Below are 20,794 nucleotides of genomic sequence, written 5' to 3' on the forward strand. Positions count from 1 at the left end.
ATCTCCATTGCTCATTACGTGGTGAGTGTACCAGATCCATGTACACACACAGCAATCTCCATTGCTCATTACTTGGTGAGTGTACCAGCTCCATGTATACACAGCAATCTCCATTACTCATTACTTGGTGAGTGTACCAGCTCCATGTACACACAGCCATCTCCATTACTCATTACGTGGTGAGTGTACCAGCTCCATGTACACACAGCCATCTCCATTGCTCATTACTTGGTGAGTGTACCAGCTCCATGTACACACAGCCATCTCCATTGCTCATTACTTGGTGACTGTACCAGCTCCATGTACACACACAGCAATCTCCATTGCTCATTACTTGGTGAGTGTACCAGCTCCATGTACACACAGCAATCTCCATTACTCATTACTTGGTGAGTGTACCAGCTCCATGTACACACAGCCATCTCCATTGCTCATTACTTGGTGAGTGTACCAGCTCCATGTACACACAGCCATCTCCATTGCTCATTACTTGGTGAGTGTACCAGCTCCATGTACACACAGCCATCTCCATTACTCATTACGTGGTGAGTGCACCAGCTCCATGTACACACAGCCATCTCCATTACTCATTACTTGGTGAGTGTACCAGCTCCATGTACACACAGCAATCTCCATTACTCATTACTTGGTGAGTGTACCAGCTCCATGTACACACAGCCATCTCCATTGCTCATTACTTGGTGAGTGTACCAGCTCCATGTACACACAGCCATCTCCATTGCTCATTACTTGGTGAGTGTACCAGCTCCATGTACACACAGCCATCTCCATTACTCATTACGTGGTGAGTGCACCAGCTCCATGTACACACAGCCATCTCCATTACTCATTACTTGGTGAGTGTACCAGCTCCATGTACACACAGCCATCTCCATTGCTCATTACGTGGTGAGTGTACCAGCTCCATGTACACACAGCCATCTCCATTGCTCATTACTTGGTGAGTGTACCAGCTCCATGTACACACAGCCATCTCCATTGCTCATTACTTGGTGAGTGTACCAGCTCCATGTACACTTAGCCATCTCCATTGCTCATTACTTGGTGAGTGTACCAGCTCCATGTACACACAGCCATCTCCATTGCTCATTACTTGGTGAGTGTACCAGCTCCATGTACACACAGCCATCTCCATTGCTCATTACGTGGTGAGTGTAACAGCTCCATGTACACACAGTCATCTCCATTGCTCATTACTTGGTGAGTGTAACAGCTCCATGTACACACAGCCATCTCCATTGCTCATTACTTGGTGAGTGTACCAGCTCCATGTACACACAGCCATCTCCATTACTCATTACGTGGTGAGTGTACCAGCTCCATGTACACACAGCCATCTCCATTGCTCATTACTTGGTGAGTGTACCAGCTCCATGTACACACACAGCAATCTCCATTGCTCATTACTTGGTGAGTGTAACAGCTCCATGTACACACAGCCATCTCCATTGCTCATTACTTGGTGAGTGTACCAGCTCCATGTACACACAGCAATCTCCATTGCTCATTACGTGGTGAGTGTAACAGCTCCATGTACACACAGCCATCTCCATTGCTCATTACGTGGTGAGTGTAACAGCTCCATGTACACACACAGCCTCCTTCATTGCTCATTACTTGGTGAGTGTACCAGCTCCATGTACACACACAGCAATCTCCATTGCTCATTACTTGGTGAGTGTACCAGCTCCATGTACACACAGCCATCTCCATTACGCATTACTTGGTGAGTGTACCAGCTCCATGTACACACAGCAATCTCCATTGCTCATTACGTGGTGAGTGTACCAGCTCCATGTACACACAGCCATCTCCATTACGCATTACTTGGTGAGTGTACCAGCTCCATGTACACACAGCAATCTCCATTGCTCATTACGTGGTGAGTGTACCAGCTCCATGTACACACAGCCATCTCCATTACGCATTACTTGGTGAGTGTACCAGCTCCATGTACACACAGCAATCTCCATTGCTCATTACGTGGTGAGTGTACCAGCTCCATGTACACACAGCCATCTCCATTGCTCATTACGTGGTGAGTGTACCAGATCCATGTACACACAGCCATCTCCATTGCTCATTACTTGGTGAGTGTACCAGCTCCATGTACACACAGCCATCTCCATTGCTCATTACTTGGTGAGTGTAACAGCTCCATGTACACACAGCCATCTCCATTGCTCATTACATGGTGAGTGTAACAGCTCCATGTACACACAGCCATCTCCATTGCTCATTACTTGGTGAGTGTAACAGCTCCATGTACACACAGCCATCTCCATTGCTCATTACTTGGTGAGTGTAACAGCTCCATGTACACACAGCCATCTCCATTGCTCATTACGTGGTGAGTGTACCAGCTCCATGTACACACAGCCATCTCCATTGCTCATTACTTGGTGAGTGTAACAGCTCCATGTACACACAGCCATCTCCATTGCTCATTACTTGGTGAGTGTAACAGCTCCATGTACACACAGCCATCTCCATTACGCATTACTTGGTGAGTGTACCAGCTCCATGTACACACAGCAATCTCCATTGCTCATTACGTGGTGAGTGTACCAGCTCCATGTACACACAGCCATCTCCATTACTCATTACTTGGTGAGTGTAACAGCTCCATGTACACACAACCATCTCCATTGCTCATTACGTGGTGAGTGTACCAGCTCCATGTACACACAGCCATCTCCATTGCTCATTACGTGGTGAGTGTAACAGCTCCATGTACACACAGCCATCTCCATTGCTCATTACGTGGTGAGTGTACCAGATCCATGTACACACACAGCAATCTCCATTGCTCATTACTTGGTGAGTGTACCAGCTCCATGTATACACAGCAATCTCCATTACTCATTACTTGGTGAGTGTACCAGCTCCATGTACACACAGCCATCTCCATTACTCATTACGTGGTGAGTGTACCAGCTCCATGTACACACAGCCATCTCCATTGCTCATTGCTTGGTGAGTGTACCAGCTCCATGTACACACAGCCATCTCCATTGCTCATTACTTGGTGAGTGTACCAGCTCCATGTACACACACAGCAATCTCCATTGCTCATTACTTGGTGAGTGTACCAGCTCCATGTACACACAGCAATCTCCATTACTCATTACTTGGTGAGTGTACCAGCTCCATGTACACACAGCCATCTCCATTGTTCATTACTTGGTGAGTGTACCAGCTCCATGTACACACAGCCATCTCCATTGCTCATTACTTGGTGAGTGTACCAGCTCCATGTACACACAGCCATCTCCATTACTCATTACGTGGTGAGTGCACCAGCTCCATGTACACACAGCCATCTCCATTACTCATTACTTGGTGAGTGTACCAGCTCCATGTACACACAGCCATCTCCATTGCTCATTACGTGGTGAGTGTACCAGCTCCATGTACACACAGCCATCTCCATTGCTCATTACTTGGTGAGTGTACCAGCTCCATGTACACACAGCCATCTCCATTGCTCATTACTTGGTGAGTGTACCAGCTCCATGTACACTTAGCCATCTCCATTGCTCATTACTTGGTGAGTGTACCAGCTCCATGTACACACAGCCATCTCCATTGCTCATTACTTGGTGAGTGTACCAGCTCCATGTACACACAGCCATCTCCATTGCTCATTACGTGGTGAGTGTACCAGCTCCATGTACACACAGCCATCTCCATTGCTCATTACGTGGTGAGTGTAACAGCTCCATGTACACACAGTCATCTCCATTGCTCATTACTTGGTGAGTGTAACAGCTCCATGTACACACAGCCATCTCCATTGCTCATTACTTGGTGAGTGTACCAGCTCCATGTACACACAGCCATCTCCATTACTCATTACGTGGTGAGTGTACCAGCTCCATGTACACACAGCCATCTCCATTGCTCATTACTTGGTGAGTGCACCAGCTCCATGTACACACAGCAATCTCCATTGCTCATTACGTGGTGAGTGTACCAGCTCCATGTACACACAGCCATCTCCATTACTCATCGCCACCCAAGTAATACAATTTTAAAAAACAGGGAATTGGAACAGATATAAAAACACTTTTTATTTTACAAAGCTCTGGCACTTTAACATTAATATTCAGAGAAAATATCAGCTCATTGAAGAAACAGAAACAGTCGTTGATGAAGTGCAGCGATTCCTCTTCCAGTTAGGCTGGTGCAGACAGGAACTTGCCTTCCTCCTCCTCCTGCCCAACACAATGCTCAGATTCAGTCAGCAGCTCGGAGGACACCTCAGTGAACAGATGATCCCAACTCCAGCATTCATCCTCCTGCTCAAAGGCAAAACAACAGAGTGAACAGAGATATTGCAGGAATACCCCGAGTGCCTGCTTCCTGGGCGGCGGGTGGCCTGTGACAGCCAGTCACACCGGAGGTGCTTCCCGAGCAGGTCCCCGTATGTCAGGCTCTAACCCGGCGGAGCGGCAGAGTGAGTCAGGTTGAATCGGGGGATGTCGAGGCCGATGTCGAAGAGAGGCGGAGGAGGGAAATAAAAAACGCCGGGCCCAACCAAAGATTCGGCAAAGTTGGGAAGCGGCCGCGACCATCACCCTGGGTATGGTGGCGGGGGTGATGGCAAAAGAACTGGAGAAGTTCGGTGGGGAGATGGACGAGAGGTAGGACCCGGACACGAGGGTGTCATTTACAGCGAGATTAGGGAGCAGCTGGGAAGGTGAAAGGCGTCGAGGAGGCCTCGCGCCAGCACGTGGAACTCATGCTGCTGGAAACAAAACAATGCTTGTCGGCAACAGAAACAAAGGCCTCGAGGCAAAACTACACAACTTGCAAAACAGGGCCAGGCGCATGAACCGGAGGCTGGGGGGTCTGCTGGAGGGAGACGAGGGCTCAGGGCCAACCGGGTACGTCTCTGCGAAGCTTTCCCAGCTGATGAGCGGAGACGAGACGTTTGCTGCTTCAGAGTTGGACAGGGCTCCAACGACACTATCCCCATCAAACACTCCCCTCCCCGGACAGGTACAGCACAGAGTTAGATACAGAGTAAAGCTCCCTCTACACTGTCCCCATCAAACACTCCCAGGACAGGTACAGCACGGGGTTAGATACAGAGTAAAGCTCCCTCTACACTGTCCCCATCAAACACCCCCAGGACAGGGACAGCACAGGGTTAGATACAGAGTAAAGCTCCCTCTACACTGTCCCCATCAAACACTCCCAGGACAGGTACAGCACGGGTTAGATACAGAGTAAAGCTCCCTCTACACTGTCCCCATCAAACACTCCCAGGACAGGTACAGCACGGGTTAGATACAGAGTAAAGCTCCCTCAACACTGTCCCCATCAAACACTCCCAGGACAGGTACAGCACGGGGTTAGATACAGAGTAAAGCTCCCTCTACACTGTCCCCATCAAACACTCCCAGGACAGGTACAGCACGGGGTTAGATACAGAGTAAAGCTCCCTCTACACTGTCCCATCAAACACTCCCAGGACAGGTACAGCACGGGGTTAGATACAGAGTAAAGCTCCCTCTACACTGTCCCATCAAACACTCCCAGGACAGGTACAGCACGGGGTTAGATACAGAGTAAAGCTCCCTCCACACTGTCCCCATCAAACACTCCCAGGACAGGTACAGCACGGGGTTAGATACAGAGTAAAGCTCCCTCTACACTGTCCCCATCAATAGCTCCCAGGACAGGTACAGCACGGGGTTAGATACAGAGTAAAGCTCCCACTACACTGTCTCCATCAAACACTCCCAGGACACGTACAGCACGGGGTTAGATACAGAGTAAAGCTCCCTCTACACTGTCCCCATCAAACACTCCCAGGACAGGTACAGCACGGGGTTAGATACAGAGTAAAGCTCCCTCTGCACTGTCCCCATCAAACACTCCCAGGAAAGGTACAGCACGGGGTTAGATCCAGAGTAAAGCTCCCTCTACACTGTCCCCATCAAACACTCCCAGGACAGGTACAGCACGGGGTTAGATACAGAGTAAAGCTCCCTCTACACTGTCCCATCAAACACTCCCAGGACAGGTACAGCACGGGGTTAGATACAGAGTAAAGCTCCCACTACACTGTCTCCATCAAACACTCCCAGGACACGTACAGCACGGTGTTAGATACAGAGTAAAGCTCCCTCTACACTGTCCCCATCAAACACTCCCAGGACAGGTACAGCACGGGGTTAGATACAGAGTAAAGCTCCCTCTACACTATCCCCATCAAACACTCCCAGGACAGGTACAGCACGGGGTTAGATACAGAGTAAAGCTCCCTCTACACTATCCCCATCAAACACTCCCAGGACAGGTCCAGCACGGGGTTAGATACAGAGTAAAGCTCCCTCTACACGGTCCCCATCAAACACTCCCAGGACAGGTACAGCACGGAGTTAGATACAGAGTAAAGCTCCCTCTACACTGTCCCCATCAAACACTCCCAGGACAGGTACAGCACGGGGTTAGATACAGAGTAAAGCTCCCTCTACACTGTCCCATCAAACACTCCCAGGACAGGTACAGCACGGGGTTAGATACAGAGTAAAGCTCCCTCTGCACTGTCCCATCAAACACTCCCAGGACAGGTACAGCACGGGGTTAGATACAGAGTAAAGCTCCCTCTGCACTGTCCCCATCAAACACTCCCAGGACAGGTACAGCACGGGGTTAGATACAGAGTAAAGCTCCCTCTACACTGTCCCATCAAACACTCCCAGGACAGGTACAGCACGGGGTTAGATACAGAGTAAAGCTCCCTCTACACTATCCCCATCAAACACTCCCAGGACAGGTACAGCACGGGGTTAGATACAGAGTAAAGCTCCCTCTACACTATCCCCATCAAACACTCCCAGGACAGGTCCAGCACGGGGTTAGATACAGAGTAAAGCTCCCTCTACACGGTCCCCATCAAACACTCCCAGGACAGGTACAGCACGGAGTTAGATACAGAGTAAAGCTCCCTCTACACTGTCCCCATCAAACACTCCCAGGACAGGTACAGCACGGGGTTAGATACAGAGTAAAGCTCCCTCTGCACTGTCCCCATCAAACACTCCCAGGACAGGTACAGCATGGGGTTAGATACAGAGTAAAGCTCCCTCTGCACTGTCCCCATCAAACACTCCCAGGACAGGTACAGCATGGGGTTAGATACAGAGTAAAGCTCCCTCTACACTGTCCCCATCAAACACTCCCAGGACAGGTACAGCATGGGGTTAGATACAGAGTAAAGCTCCCTCTACACTGTCCCCATCAAACACTCCCAGGACAGGTACAGCACGGGGTTAGATACAGAGTAAAGCTCCCTCTACACTGTCCCATCAAACACTCCCAGGACAGGTACAGCACGGGGTTAGATACAGAGTAAAGCTCCCTCTACACTGTCCCATCAAACACTCCCAGGACAGGTACAGCACGGGGTTAGATACAGAGTAAAGCTCCCTCTACACTGTCCCATCAAACACTCCCAGGACAGGTACAGCACGGGGTTAGATACAGAGTAAAGCTCCCTCTACACTGTCCCATCAAACACTCCCAGGACAGGTACAGCACGGGGTTAGATACAGAGTAAAGCTCCCTCCACACTGTCCCCATCAAACACTCCCAGGACAGGTACAGCACGGGGTTAGATACAGAGTAAAGCTCCCTCTACACTGTCCCCATCAATAGCTCCCAGGACAGGTACAGCACGGGGTTAGATACAGAGTAAAGCTCCCTCTACACTGTCCCCATCAAACACTCCCCGGACAGGTACAGCACGGGGTTAGATACAGAGTAAAGCTCCCTCTACACTGTCCCCATCAAACACTCCCAGGACAGGTACAGCACGGGGTTAGATACAGAGTAAAGCTCCCTCTACACTGTCCCATCAAACACTCCCAGGACAGGTACAGCACGGGGTTAGATACAGAGTAAAGCTCCCTCTACACTGTCCCATCAAACACTCCCAGGACAGGTACAGCACGGGGTTAGATACAGAGTAAAGCTCCCTCCACACTGTCCCCATCAAACACTCCCAGGACAGGTACAGCACGGGGTTAGATACAGAGTAAAGCTCCCTCTACACTGTCCCCATCAATAGCTCCCAGGACAGGTACAGCACGGGGTTAGATACAGAGTAAAGCTCCCACTACACTGTCTCCATCAAACACTCCCAGGACACGTACAGCACGGGGTTAGATACAGAGTAAAGCTCCCTCTACACTGTCCCCATCAAACACTCCCAGGACAGGTACAGCACGGGGTTAGATACAGAGTAAAGCTCCCTCTGCACTGTCCCCATCAAACACTCCCAGGAAAGGTACAGCACGGGGTTAGATCCAGAGTAAAGCTCCCTCTACACTGTCCCCATCAAACACTCCCAGGACAGGTACAGCACGGGGTTAGATACAGAGTAAAGCTCCCTCTACACTGTCCCATCAAACACTCCCAGGACAGGTACAGCACGGGGTTAGATACAGAGTAAAGCTCCCACTACACTGTCTCCATCAAACACTCCCAGGACACGTACAGCACGGGGTTAGATACAGAGTAAAGCTCCCTCTACACTGTCCCCATCAAACACTCCCAGGACAGGTACAGCACGGGGTTAGATACAGAGTAAAGCTCCCTCTACACTATCCCCATCAAACACTCCCAGGACAGGTACAGCACGGGGTTAGATACAGAGTAAAGCTCCCTCTACACTATCCCCATCAAACACTCCCAGGACAGGTCCAGCACGGGGTTAGATACAGAGTAAAGCTCCCTCTACACGGTCCCCATCAAACACTCCCAGGACAGGTACAGCACGGAGTTAGATACAGAGTAAAGCTCCCTCTACACTGTCCCCATCAAACAATCCCAGGACAGGTACAGCACGGGGTTAGATACAGAGTAAAGCTCCCTCTACACTGTCCCATCAAACACTCCCAGGACAGGTACAGCACGGGGTTAGATACAGAGTAAAGCTCCCTCTGCACTGTCCCATCAAACACTCCCAGGACAGGTACAGCACGGGGTTAGATACAGAGTAAAGCTCCCTCTGCACTGTCCCCATCAAACACTCCCAGGACAGGTACAGCACGGGGTTAGATACAGAGTAAAGCTCCCTCTACACTGTCCCATCAAACACTCCCAGGACAGGTACAGCACGGGGTTAGATACAGAGTAAAGCTCCCTCTACACTATCCCCATCAAACACTCCCAGGACAGGTACAGCACGGGGTTAGATACAGAGTAAAGCTCCCTCTACACTATCCCCATCAAACACTCCCAGGACAGGTCCAGCACGGGGTTAGATACAGAGTAAAGCTCCCTCTACACGGTCCCCATCAAACACTCCCAGGACAGGTACAGCACGGAGTTAGATACAGAGTAAAGCTCCCTCTACACTGTCCCCATCAAACACTCCCAGGACAGGTACAGCACGGGGTTAGATACAGAGTAAAGCTCCCTCTGCACTGTCCCCATCAAACACTCCCAGGACAGGTACAGCATGGGGTTAGATACAGAGTAAAGCTCCCTCTGCACTGTCCCCATCAAACACTCCCAGGACAGGTACAGCATGGGGTTAGATACAGAGTAAAGCTCCCTCTACACTGTCCCCATCAAACACTCCCAGGACAGGTACAGCATGGGGTTAGATACAGAGTAAAGCTCCCTCTACACTGTCCCCATCAAACACTCCCAGGACAGGTACAGCACGGTGTTAGATACAGAGAACAAATTGAGACTGTAATCCGTATCCCAGTGAGGACAGTACGCTTTCTGCAAAGGAATCCAGGGATTATTGCCCAATTGCTCTCAGTCCATTAGTAATTTTCCAGATGAATACCTGGATTGCGCAGGTTGTTTTCTGAGGAAAGGCTCGATAGGCTCAGCTTGTATCTGCTGCAGTTTAGAAGATTGAGAGGAGACATGATTGGAACATTTAAGATGGTGAGGGGTATTGACAGGGTGGGTGTGGAGAAATGCTTTCTCTCAGAGGGCTGTGAATCTTTGGAACTCTCTTCTTGAAAAGTTGGTGGAAGCAAAGTCTTTACCTAATTTTAAGGCAGAGGTGGCCAGATTGTTGCAGATGTGAGGTCAGTGTCAGGTCAGCCATGATGTTATTTCAATGGCGGAGCCGTGTGGAGGTGAATGGCCTCCTCCTGCTCCTTGCCCATGTGTTTGACGTGCTGCCCTCTCTCTGAACTGACAGGAATGGTGGGTATGGTTGAACTCCTGTGCATCTCTCTTGGTCAGTGTGAAGGTGATGCTCCTGTCCATTCCTCACCTTACACCCCTTCTCTGCTCATAGTCCAGTTTGGGTTTTTGACACTTCATGTCTGCTCAATCTCACCTCTCTGACCTCCTGCTCCGCTGATAACACGCGAGTCAGCAGTTTCAGATCAATATCTCCGTCCTGTTAAAAACACACATACCACCAGGTAAGTTGCGTACAAACAGCAAAGTAGCGTTGGAACAGTGCATTAGAACAACTACTTCCATTTAAATAGCGCATTAGCATCGTCAAATGTCCCACAATGTTTCACAGCGGCATTGTCAAAACAATTTGTCACTGAGCGACGTGAGTAAATATTATCTGACCAAATGCTTGGTCAAAGAGGTGAGATTTAAGGAGCATCAGGAGAAGTCGATAGGAGGCAATATTTAAGTAGCGAATTCCAGTGCTTCGAGCCCAGGCAGCTCGAGGCACAGTCAGCAATAATACATCAAATAAACTGATGGTGCTCAAGAGGCTGGGATTAGAGTACAGAGACCTTGGAGGGACATCAAGCTGGAGGAGATTATAGGTCCCCGGGACCTGATGGGATTTATCCTAGGATTCTATGGGAGGCCAGGGAAGAGATTGCTGGACCTTTGGCTTTGATTTTTATGTCATCATTGGATACAGGAATAGTGCCAGAGGACTGGAGGATAGCAAATGTGGTCCCTTTGTTCAAAAAGGGGAGCAGAGACAACCCCGGCAACTATAGACCGGTGAGCCTCACGTCTGTAGTGGGTAAAGTCTTGGAGGGGATTATAAGAGACAAGATTTATAATCATCTAGATAGGAATAATATGATCAGGGATAGTCAGCATGGCTTTGTGAAGGGTAGGTCATGCCTCACAAACCTTATTGAGTTCTTTGAGAAGGTGACTGAACAGGTAGACGAGGGTAGAGCAGTTGATGTGGTGTATATGGATTTCAGCAAAGCGTTTGATAAGGTTCCCCACGGTAGGCTACTGCAAAAAATACGGAGGCTGGGGATTGAGGGTGATTTAGAGATGTGGATCAGAAATTGGCTAGCTGAAAGAAGACAGAGGGTGGTGGTTGATGGGAAATGTTCAGAATGGAGTACAGTCACAAGTGGAGTACCACAAGGATCTGTTCTGGGGCCGTTGCTGTTTGTCATTTTTATCAATGACCTAGAGGAAGGCGCAGAAGGGTGGGTGAGTAAATTTGCAGACGATACTAAAGTCGGTGGTGTTGTCGATAGTGTGGAAGGATGTAGCAGGTTACAGAGGGATATAGATAAGCTGCAGAGCTGTGCTGAGAGGTGGCAAATGGAGTTTAATGTAGAGAAGTGTGAGGTGATTCACTTTGGAAGGAATAACAGGAATGTGGAATATTTGGCTAATGGAAAAGTTCTTGAAAGTGTGGATGAGCAGAGGGATCTAGGTGTCCATGTACATAGATCCCTGAAAGTTGCCACCCAGGTTGATAGGGTGGTGAAGAAGGCCTATGGAGTGTTGGCCTTTATCGGTAGAGGGATTGAGTTCCGGAGTCAGGAGGTCATGTTGCAGCTGGACAGAACTCTGGTACGGCCGCATTTGGAGTATTGCGTACAGTTCTGGTCACCGCATTATAGGAAGGACGTGGAGGCTTTGGAACGGGTGCAGAGGAGATTTACCAGGATGTTGCCTGGTATGGAGGGAAAATCTTATGAGGAAAGGCTGATGGACTTGAGGTTGTTTTCGTTAGAGAGAAGAAGGTTAAGAGGAGACTTAATAGAGGCATACAAAATGATCAGAGGGATAGATAGGGTGGACAGTGAGAGCCTTCTCCCGCGGATGGAAATGGCTAGCACAAGGGGACATAGCCTTAAACTGAGGGGTAATAGATATAGGACAGAGGTCAGGGGTAGGTTCTTTACGCAAAGAGTAGTGAGGCCGTGGAATGCCCTACCTGCTACAGTAGTGAACTCGCCAACATTGAGGGCATTTAAAAGTTTATTGGATAAACATATGGATGATAATGGTATAGTGTAGGTTAGATGGCTTTTGTTTCGGTGCAACATCGTGGGCCGAAGGGCCTGTACTGCGCTGTATTGTTCTATGTTCTATGTTCTATAGAGACAGGGAGGGGTTAGACCATGGAGGGGTTTGGAAACAGGGACATGTTACGATCCCAGTTGATGTTAATACTGGGCAAGTCAAATCCCAAAGTGAAACCTGGCTTGATACATCAGAACTGTTTTTTTTTAGAAAGCGAGAAGAGCTACTGAACAAATTCACAGGAATCTGCTGATGAACGTCTAACACAAAGAATAAAATATCCATTAAACAGGAAAAATGGAAAACATTACAACAGATAAAAAGGTTGGAAAATCTCACTACAGACAAAAGACGCTTGAAATTCACTTACGCCAACAATATCTTTAGACACATAAACCAGTGAAGGGTTACCACTTCATACATACATACAGTTCCGTCAATGGATTTGAAATGGTGACTCTCTTTCTCTCCACAGTAGCTGCCAAACCTGTAGTGTTTATCCAGCGTTTTCTGTTTTGATTTCAGATTCCCAGAATCTGCAGTGCTTTGCTTTTCTAACAGTTACCAATTGTTTGAGACACACGGGACTGGCATGTTTGCAAATGGTTTTCTCCCGGTGAATTCCTGAGCATTCACTCAATGCTTTTCACCCAACTCCTATCCCTGCCGAGACCGCCAAAAACCGCACTCTAAACTCAGTTTACCAATAGCACCTCTATGAAACTGATCACTTTACTGAGTTCTGTAACTGACTATTCAGTCATCGGCTGTCCCAATAGCCTGATAATGTTATATTCTCAGAGAGCTGAAAATCTCCGTCTTCACTCTCTGACACACACTGAACTCTCTCTTCTGTCTCTGTTCTGTCTGTGTGTCACTGGATCAGTGGTTAGGCAACAGTAAAGTTTTTTCTACTTTTTGTCCTCCCCACAAACATTTAATCCATCTCTTTACCTTCAGGGGTTGTAAAACCTCATTAAAATGTATAAAAATATATATATACCCAGACTCCCAGGCACCAAGACTCACAAACAACCTAAATGAAACTGAAACCATTTGCTCTTTCTTAACACACAAATATATAATATATTCAACTTAAAAATGATACACTGTACATAACAGGTAAGATAACATTGAGTATGGCTGGATTGGGAGCCAATGTAGATCAGTGAACCACTGAGATGGACAAGGGCAGCAGACCTCACGTGAACCCTACCACCTGGAGGTTCCCCTCTGAGCCACAGACATTCCTGACTTGGAACTATAGCGTTGCTCCTTCACTGTCTCTGGGTCAAAATCCTGGAACTCCCTCCCTAACGGCACTGTGGGTTCACCTACACCTCAGGGACGACAGCGGTTCAAGAAGGCAGCTCACCACCTCCTTCGCAAGGGCAATGAGGAATGGGCAATAAATGCTGGGCCTTGGCTAGTGACACTCACATCCTGGTACTGGTTTTTGTAAAGGATGATGGGTGAACAGGCAGAGGTTAGGATACAGGCAGCAGGGTTTTGGGTGAGCTCAAGTACATAGAGGGTACAAGATGAGAGGGCAGTCTGGAGAAAGGAGAAAGTTGGAATAACCTTGGCCTGAGCTACACTCCCCTCTGTATCACAGTGGCCCTGACACTCACCAGGGTCTGGAAAGCTCCGTACTTCATTAAGTCATTGTCCAGGTCTCGATACGTCATCACTCGGTTGACCTGAATACTGTGAAGGAGGAGAAGGGATTTAAGCTCATTCCCTGTGCAGAGTTTTTTTTCAGTTGCTCCAATTTCTCATGACCTTGTGAGCTGTGTGAGGGATTGCTCCTGCAGTCTGATGTTGTTGCAGTTTTCAACATGGGCTGGGGGGGTTGTTTGGATGAACTGATTGTTGGAGGTTTCTAGCTAATTTTCAAATAACATTCATCAGAACACAAACGCTGCCAAGATCCCTTATCAATCCCTGCACAGTCTATTCCCGAATTCCCGCTCCAACCCACTTCACCTCCCTCACTCCAATACCACCCCAGCCTCACATGCCAACTCCACATTCCAATCTCAAACCATCACAATCTACCTAATGAATCCCAGGGCTGACTCCAACCCCTGACCTGCCTTGGTGAAGATTGCCAATAGCTGGAGCTTTCCCCACATCACCTCCACCTACCCCACCCAGTCCCACACTCCCCTCCATTGGTCATTGCAACATGTCCACTGTTTCAATGTTCCTCTTACCCAGCCAATCAGAAAGTTTATAAACTATGTTACTTGATTGGATATTTCAACCATTTGTTCCCAGCTCCAATGTTTTTATAACTACCAAATGAAAGAATAAAAAAAACAAATTTCTTACTGACTCACAAATGAGGACCCGGAGGAGGATGATTGGCCCTTCGAGCCTGCTCCGCCATGCGAGGAGATTCGAGCCTGCTCCGCCATGCGAGGAGATTCGAGCCTGCTCCGCCATGCGAGGAGATCGTGGCTGCTCCGCCATGCGAGGAGGTTCGAGCCTGCTCCGCCATGCGAGGAGATTCGAGCCTGCTCCGCCATGCGAGGAGATTCGAGCCTGCTCCGCCATGCGAGGAGATTCGAGCCTGCTCCGCCATGCGAGGAGATTCGAGCCTGCTCCGCCATGCGAGGAGATCGTGGCTGCTCCGCCATGCGAGGAGATTCGAGCCTGCTCCGCCATGCGAGGAGATCGTGGCTGCTCCGCCATGCGAGGAGATTCGAGCCTGCTCCGCCATGCGAGGAGATTCGAGCCTGCTCCGCCATGCGAGGAGATTCGAGCCTGCTCCGCCATGCGAGGAGATCGTGGCTGCTCCGCCATGCGAGGAGATTCGAGCCTGCTCCGCCATGCGAGGAGATCGTGGCTGCTCCGCCATGCGAGGAGATTCGAGCCTGCTCCGCCATGCGAGGAGATTCGAGCCTGCTCCGCCATGCGAGGAGATTCGAGCCTGCTCCGCCATGCGAGGAGATTCGAGCCTGCTCCGCCATGCGAGGAGATTCGAGCCTGCTCCGCCATGCGAGGAGATTCGAGCCTGCTCCGCCATGCGAGGAGATTCGAGCCTGCTCCGCCATGCGAGGAGATTCGAGCCTGCTCCGCCATGCGAGGAGATTCGAGCCTGCTCCGCCATGCGAGGAGATCGTGGCTGCTCCGCCATGCGAGGAGATTCGAGCCTGCTCCGCCATGCGAGGAGATTCGAGCCTGCTCCGCCATGCGAGGAGATTCGAGCCTGCTCCGCCATGCGAGGAGATTCGAGCCTGCTCCGCCATGCGAGGAGATTCGAGCCTGCTCCGCCATGCGAGGAGATCGTGGCTGGCCTGACTGCCTCATCTCCACATTTCTGCCGACCCCGATACCCTCTGACTCCCTTTGCCAAGCAAGGATCTGTATAACTCTGCCTTCAATATATTCATTGATCCTGCCGGTACCACTCTGGCCAAGAGAATTGCACAGACTCCTGACTCTCTGAGGGGGGAAAAAGGAAGAGCCCATATTTTTAACCTGTGCCCCTGGTTCTAGTCTCTCCCACAGGGAAAACATCCTTTCAGCATCCACCCTGTCCTGTCCCCTCGGGATATCACAGCTTTCAACAAGATCGCCTCTTGTTCTGTAAACTCCAATGGACACCCACCCAATCGGTCCAACCTTTGCTCAGAAGCTAATCCCTGTGCATCCCAGGATCAGTCGAGAGAACCTTCTTGGAAATGTTTACGATGCAATTATATACTTTCTTAACGAAAGAGCCAAGCTTGTACAGTGCTCCAGGTGTGGTTGCACCAATGCTCTTTCGAACTGTAGCAAAACAATCTTATTCCATTCACTTTGCAATAAACGCAAACATTGCATTTCCCATCCCAATATCACTCACTGTTACCACAAACTAACGTTTTGTGACTGATGCACCAGGACACTCCCTCTGTACACAGTGCTTCTTTCTGAGCTTGCTCACAGCAGTGTCAAGGAGAATCGAGGACAATCTTTGGTGAATTTGTAACCCAACACGCCAATGCCAGGCAGTCCCAAAGTTTATATCCCCTTATACCCATTCTGGAGTCCAACCCCCTCCCCACCCTGCAAAAACCCCACCCACACTGACCCCTGACCCCATCCTCACCCTGCACCAACCCCACCCACACTGACCCCTGACCACATCCCCACCCACACTGACCCCTGACCCCATCCCCACCCTGCACCAACCCCCATCCACACTGACCCCTGACCCCCGACCCCATCCTCACCCTGCACCAACCCCACCCACACTGACCCCATCCCCACCCTGCACCAACCCCCATCCACAGTGACCCCTGACCCCATCCCCACCCTGCACCAACCCCCATCCACAGTGACCCCTGACCCCATCCCCACCCTGCACCAACCCCCATCCACAGTGACCCCTGACCCCCATCCCCACCCACACTGACCCCATCCCCACCCTGCACCAACCCCCACCCACTGACCCCTGACCCCTGACCACATCCCCACCCTGCACCAACCCCCATCCACAGTGACCCCTGACCCCATCCCCACCCACACTGACATCTGACCCCATCCCCACCCTGCACCAACCCCCACCCACACTGACCCCTGACCACATCCCCACCCTGCACCAACCCCCATCCACAGTGACCCCTGACCCCATCCCCACCCTGCACCAACCCCCATCCACAGTGACCCCTGACCCCATCCCCACCCTGCACCAACCCCCATCCACACTGACCACTGACCCCATCCCCACCCTGCACCAACCCCCATCCACAGTGACCCCTGACCCCCATCCCCACCCTGCACCAACCCCCATCCACACTGACCCCTGAACCCATCCCCACCCTGCACCAACCACCATCCAGTGACCCCTGACCCCCATCCCCACCCACACTGACCCCATCCCCACGCTGCACCAACCCCCACCCACTGACCCCTGACCCCATCCCCACCCACACCTGACCCCATCCCCACCCTGCACCAACCCCCACCCACACTGACCCCTGACCCCATCCTCACCCTGCACCCACCCACACCCTGACCCAACCCTGACCTTTGAACCAGTGCTTACCTGGGGGGAACTGCGACCTGCATGGCAAGATCGTCCTCCTGTACTTCCTCGAGGTCTGGGATAATGGGAATATCTGGAGCAGGGTGGAAATTCACAATCAGTAAAAGCTCCACGAGACAGAACAGGTTCGGTAAAGTCGCCACGGTCCCGGAGAGCTGACTGGTGGAGACTTATCCTGAGGGTCACCATGCAAGGTTGAGAAGGAGGGGCGTTCATGACAGCGCCCAGCACTGCGAGTGAGACACACACAGTTGACTGAGGGCGTGCTGCACAGTCAGAGGGTCAGTACTGAGGGAGTGCCGCACTGTCAGAGGGTCAGTACTGAGGGACTGCCACACTGTCAGAGGGTCAGTACTGAGGGTGTGCTGCACTGTCAGAGGGTCGGTCCTGAGGTAGTGCCGCACTGTCAGAGGGTCAGCACTGAGAGAGTGCCGCACTGTCAGAGGGGCAGCACTGAGGGAGTTCTGCACTGTCAGAGGGTCAGTACTGAGGGAGTGCCGCACTGTCAGAGGGTCAGTACTGAGGGAGTGCTGCACTGTCAGAGGATCAGTACTGAGGGAGTGCCGCACTGTCAGAGGGTCAGTACTGAGGGAGTGCTGCACTGTCAGAGGGTCAGTACTGAGGGAGCGCCGCACTGTCAGAGGGTCAGTACTGAGGGAGTGCTGCGCTGTCAGAGGGTCAGTACTGAGGGTGTGCCGCACTGTCAGAGGGTCAGTACTGAGGGAGTGCCGCACTGTTAAAGGGTCAGTACTGAGGGAGTGCTGCACTGTCAGAGGGTCAGTACTGAGGGAGTGCTGCACTGTCGGAGGGTCAGTACTGAGGGAGTGCCGTACTGTCAGAGGGACAGTACTGAGGGAGGGCTGCACTGTCAGAGGGTCAGTACTGAGGGAGTGCTGCACTGTCAGAGGGTCAGTACTGAGAGAGTGCCGCACTGTCAGAGGGTCAGTACTGAGGGAGTGCTGCACTGTCAGAGGGTCAGTACTGAGGGAGTGCTGCACTGTCAGAGGGTCAGTACTGAGGGAGTGCCGCACTGTCAGAGGGTCAGTACTGAGGGAGTGCAGCACTGTCAGAGGGTCAGTACTGAGGGAGTGCCACACTGTCAGAGGGTCAGTAATGAGGGAGTGCTGCACTGTCAGAGGGTCAGTACTGAGGGAGTGCTGCACTGTCAGAGGGTCAGTACTGAGGGAGTGCCGCACTGTCAGAGGGTCAGTACTGAGGGAGTGCTGCACTGTCAGAGGGTCAGTACTGAGGGAGTGCCGCACTGTCAGAGGGTCAGTACTGAGGGAGTGCCGCACTGTCAGAGGGTCAGTACTGAGGGAGTGCTGCACTGTCAGAGGGTCAGTACTGAGGGAATGCTGCACTGTCAGAGGGTCAGTACTGAGGGAGTGCTGCACTGTCAGAGGGTCAGTACTGAGGGAGTGCTGCACTGTCGGAGGGTCAGTACTGAGGGAGTGCCGTACTGTCAGAGGGACAGTACTGAGGGAGGGCTGCACTGTCAGAGGGTCAGTACTGAGGGCGTGCTGCACAGTCAGAGGGTCAGTACTGAGGGAGTGCTGCACTGTCAGAGGGTCCGTACTGAGTGAGTGCTGCACTGTCAGAGGGTCAGTACTGAGGGAGTGCTGCACTGTCAGAGGGTCAGTACTGAGGGAGTGCTGCACTGTCAGAGGGTCAGTACTGAGGGCGTGCTGCACTGTCAGAGGGTCAGTACTGAGGGAGTGCCACACTGTCAGAGGATCAGTACTGAGGGAGTGCTGCACTGTCAGAGAGTCAGTACTGAGGGAGTGCTGCACAGTCAGAGGGTCAGTACTGAGGGAGTGCTGCACTGTCAGAGGGTCAGGACTGAGGGAGTGCTGCACTGTCAGAGGGTCAGTACTGACTGAGTGCCGCACTGTCAGAAGGTCAGTACTGAGGGAGTGCCGCACTGTCAGAGGGTCAGTACTGATGGAGTGCTGCACTGTCAGAGGGACAGTACTGAGGGAGTGCCGCACTGTCAGAGGATCAGTACTGAAAGAGTGCCGCACTGTCAGAGGGTCAGTACTATGGGTGCACTGCACTGTCAGAGGGTCAGTACTGTGGGAGTGCCGCACTGTCAGAGGGTCAGTACTGAGGGAGTGCTGCACTGTCGGAGGGTCAGAACGAAGGGAGTGCCACACTGTCAGAGGGTCAGTACTGAGCGTGTGCTGCACTGTCAGAGGGTCGGTCCTGAGGTAGTGCCGCACTGTCAGAGGATCAGCACTGAGGGAGTGCCGCACTGTCAGAGGGTCAGTACTGAGGGAGTGCCACAGTGTCAGAGGGTCAGTACTGAGGGAGTGCTGCACTGTCAGAGGGTCAGTACTGAGGGAGTGCTGCACTGTCAGAGGGTCAGTACTGAGGGAGTGCTGCACTGTCAGAGGGACAGTACTGAGGGAGTGCCGCACTGTCAGAGGGTCAGTACTGAGGGAGTGCTGCACTGTCAGAGGTTCAGTACTGAGGGAGTGCCGCACTGTCAGAGGGTCAGTACTGAGGGAGTGCTGCACTGTCAGAGGGTCAGTACTGAGGGAGTGCCGCACTGTCAGATGGTCAGTACCGAGGGAGTGCCGCACTGTCAGAGGGTCAGTACCGAGGGAGTGCCGCACTGTCAGAGGGCCAGTACCGAGGGAGTGCCGCACTGTCAGAGGGTCAGTACCGAGGGAGTGCCGCACTGTCAGAGGGTCAGTACTGAGGGAGTGCCGCACTGTCAGAGGGTCAGTACTGAGGGAGTGCCGCACTGTCAGAGGGTCAGTACTGAGGGAGTGCCGCACTGTCAGAGGGTCAGTACTGAGGGAGTGCCGCACTGTCAGAGGGTCAGTACTGAGGGAGTGCCGCACTGTCAGAGGGTCAGTACTGAGGGAGTGCCGCACTGTCAGAGGGTCAGTACTGAGGGAGTGCTGCACTGTCAGAGGGTCAGTACTGAGGGAATGCTGCACTGTCAGAGGGTCAGTACTGAGGGAGTGCTGCACTGTCAGAGGGTCAGTACTGAGGGCGTGCTGCACAGTCAGAGGGTCAGTACTGAGGGAGTGCTGCACTGTCAGAGGGTCCGTACTGAGTGATTGCTGCACTGTCAGAGGGTCAGTACTGAGGGAGTGCTGCACTGTCAGAGGGTCAGTACTGAGGGAGTGCTGCACTGTCAGAGGGTCAGTACTGAGGGCGTGCTGCACTGTCAGAGGGTCAGTACTGAGGGAGTGCCACACTGTCAGAGGATCAGTACTGAGGGAGTGCTGCACTGTCAGAGAGTCAGTACTGAGGGAGTGCTGCACAGTCAGAGGGTCAGTACTGAGGGAGTGCTGCACTGTCAGAGGGTCAGGACTGAGGGAGTGCTGCACTGTCAGAGGGTCAGTACTGACTGAGTGCCGCACTGTCAGAAGGTCAGTACTGAGGGAGTGCCGCACTGTCAGAGGGTCAGTACTGATGGAGTGCTGCACTGTCAGAGGGACAGTACTGAGGGAGTGCCGCACTGTCAGAGGATCAGTACTG

The 20,794-nt window shown here is 51.7% G+C and overlaps 1 protein-coding gene across 1 annotated transcript in view; it reads right to left on the reverse strand.

The window, feature by feature from the left end:
* Nucleotides 1–4,069: 4,069 nt before the first annotated feature.
* ift43 (intraflagellar transport 43 homolog (Chlamydomonas)) overlaps nucleotides 4,070–20,794 on the reverse strand; it is a 34,623-nt gene continuing 17,898 nt past the window's right edge. Inside the window, exons 2-5 of the mRNA XM_072494641.1 lie at nucleotides 17,303–17,375; nucleotides 13,896–13,971; nucleotides 10,346–10,408; nucleotides 4,070–4,322 (exon numbers count right to left, since the gene is read on the reverse strand). Coding sequence (XP_072350742.1) covers nucleotides 4,200–4,322; nucleotides 10,346–10,408; nucleotides 13,896–13,971; nucleotides 17,303–17,325 — 285 coding nt within the window. The 5' untranslated portion in view covers nucleotides 17,326–17,375 and the 3' untranslated portion in view covers nucleotides 4,070–4,199. The remainder of the gene's footprint in view (nucleotides 4,323–10,345; nucleotides 10,409–13,895; nucleotides 13,972–17,302; nucleotides 17,376–20,794) is intronic.

The sequence above is a fragment of the Scyliorhinus torazame genome, chromosome 2 (genome assembly GCF_047496885.1).
Source record: "Scyliorhinus torazame isolate Kashiwa2021f chromosome 2, sScyTor2.1, whole genome shotgun sequence".
In the NCBI taxonomy this organism is placed as follows: Eukaryota; Metazoa; Chordata; class Chondrichthyes; order Carcharhiniformes; family Scyliorhinidae; genus Scyliorhinus; species Scyliorhinus torazame.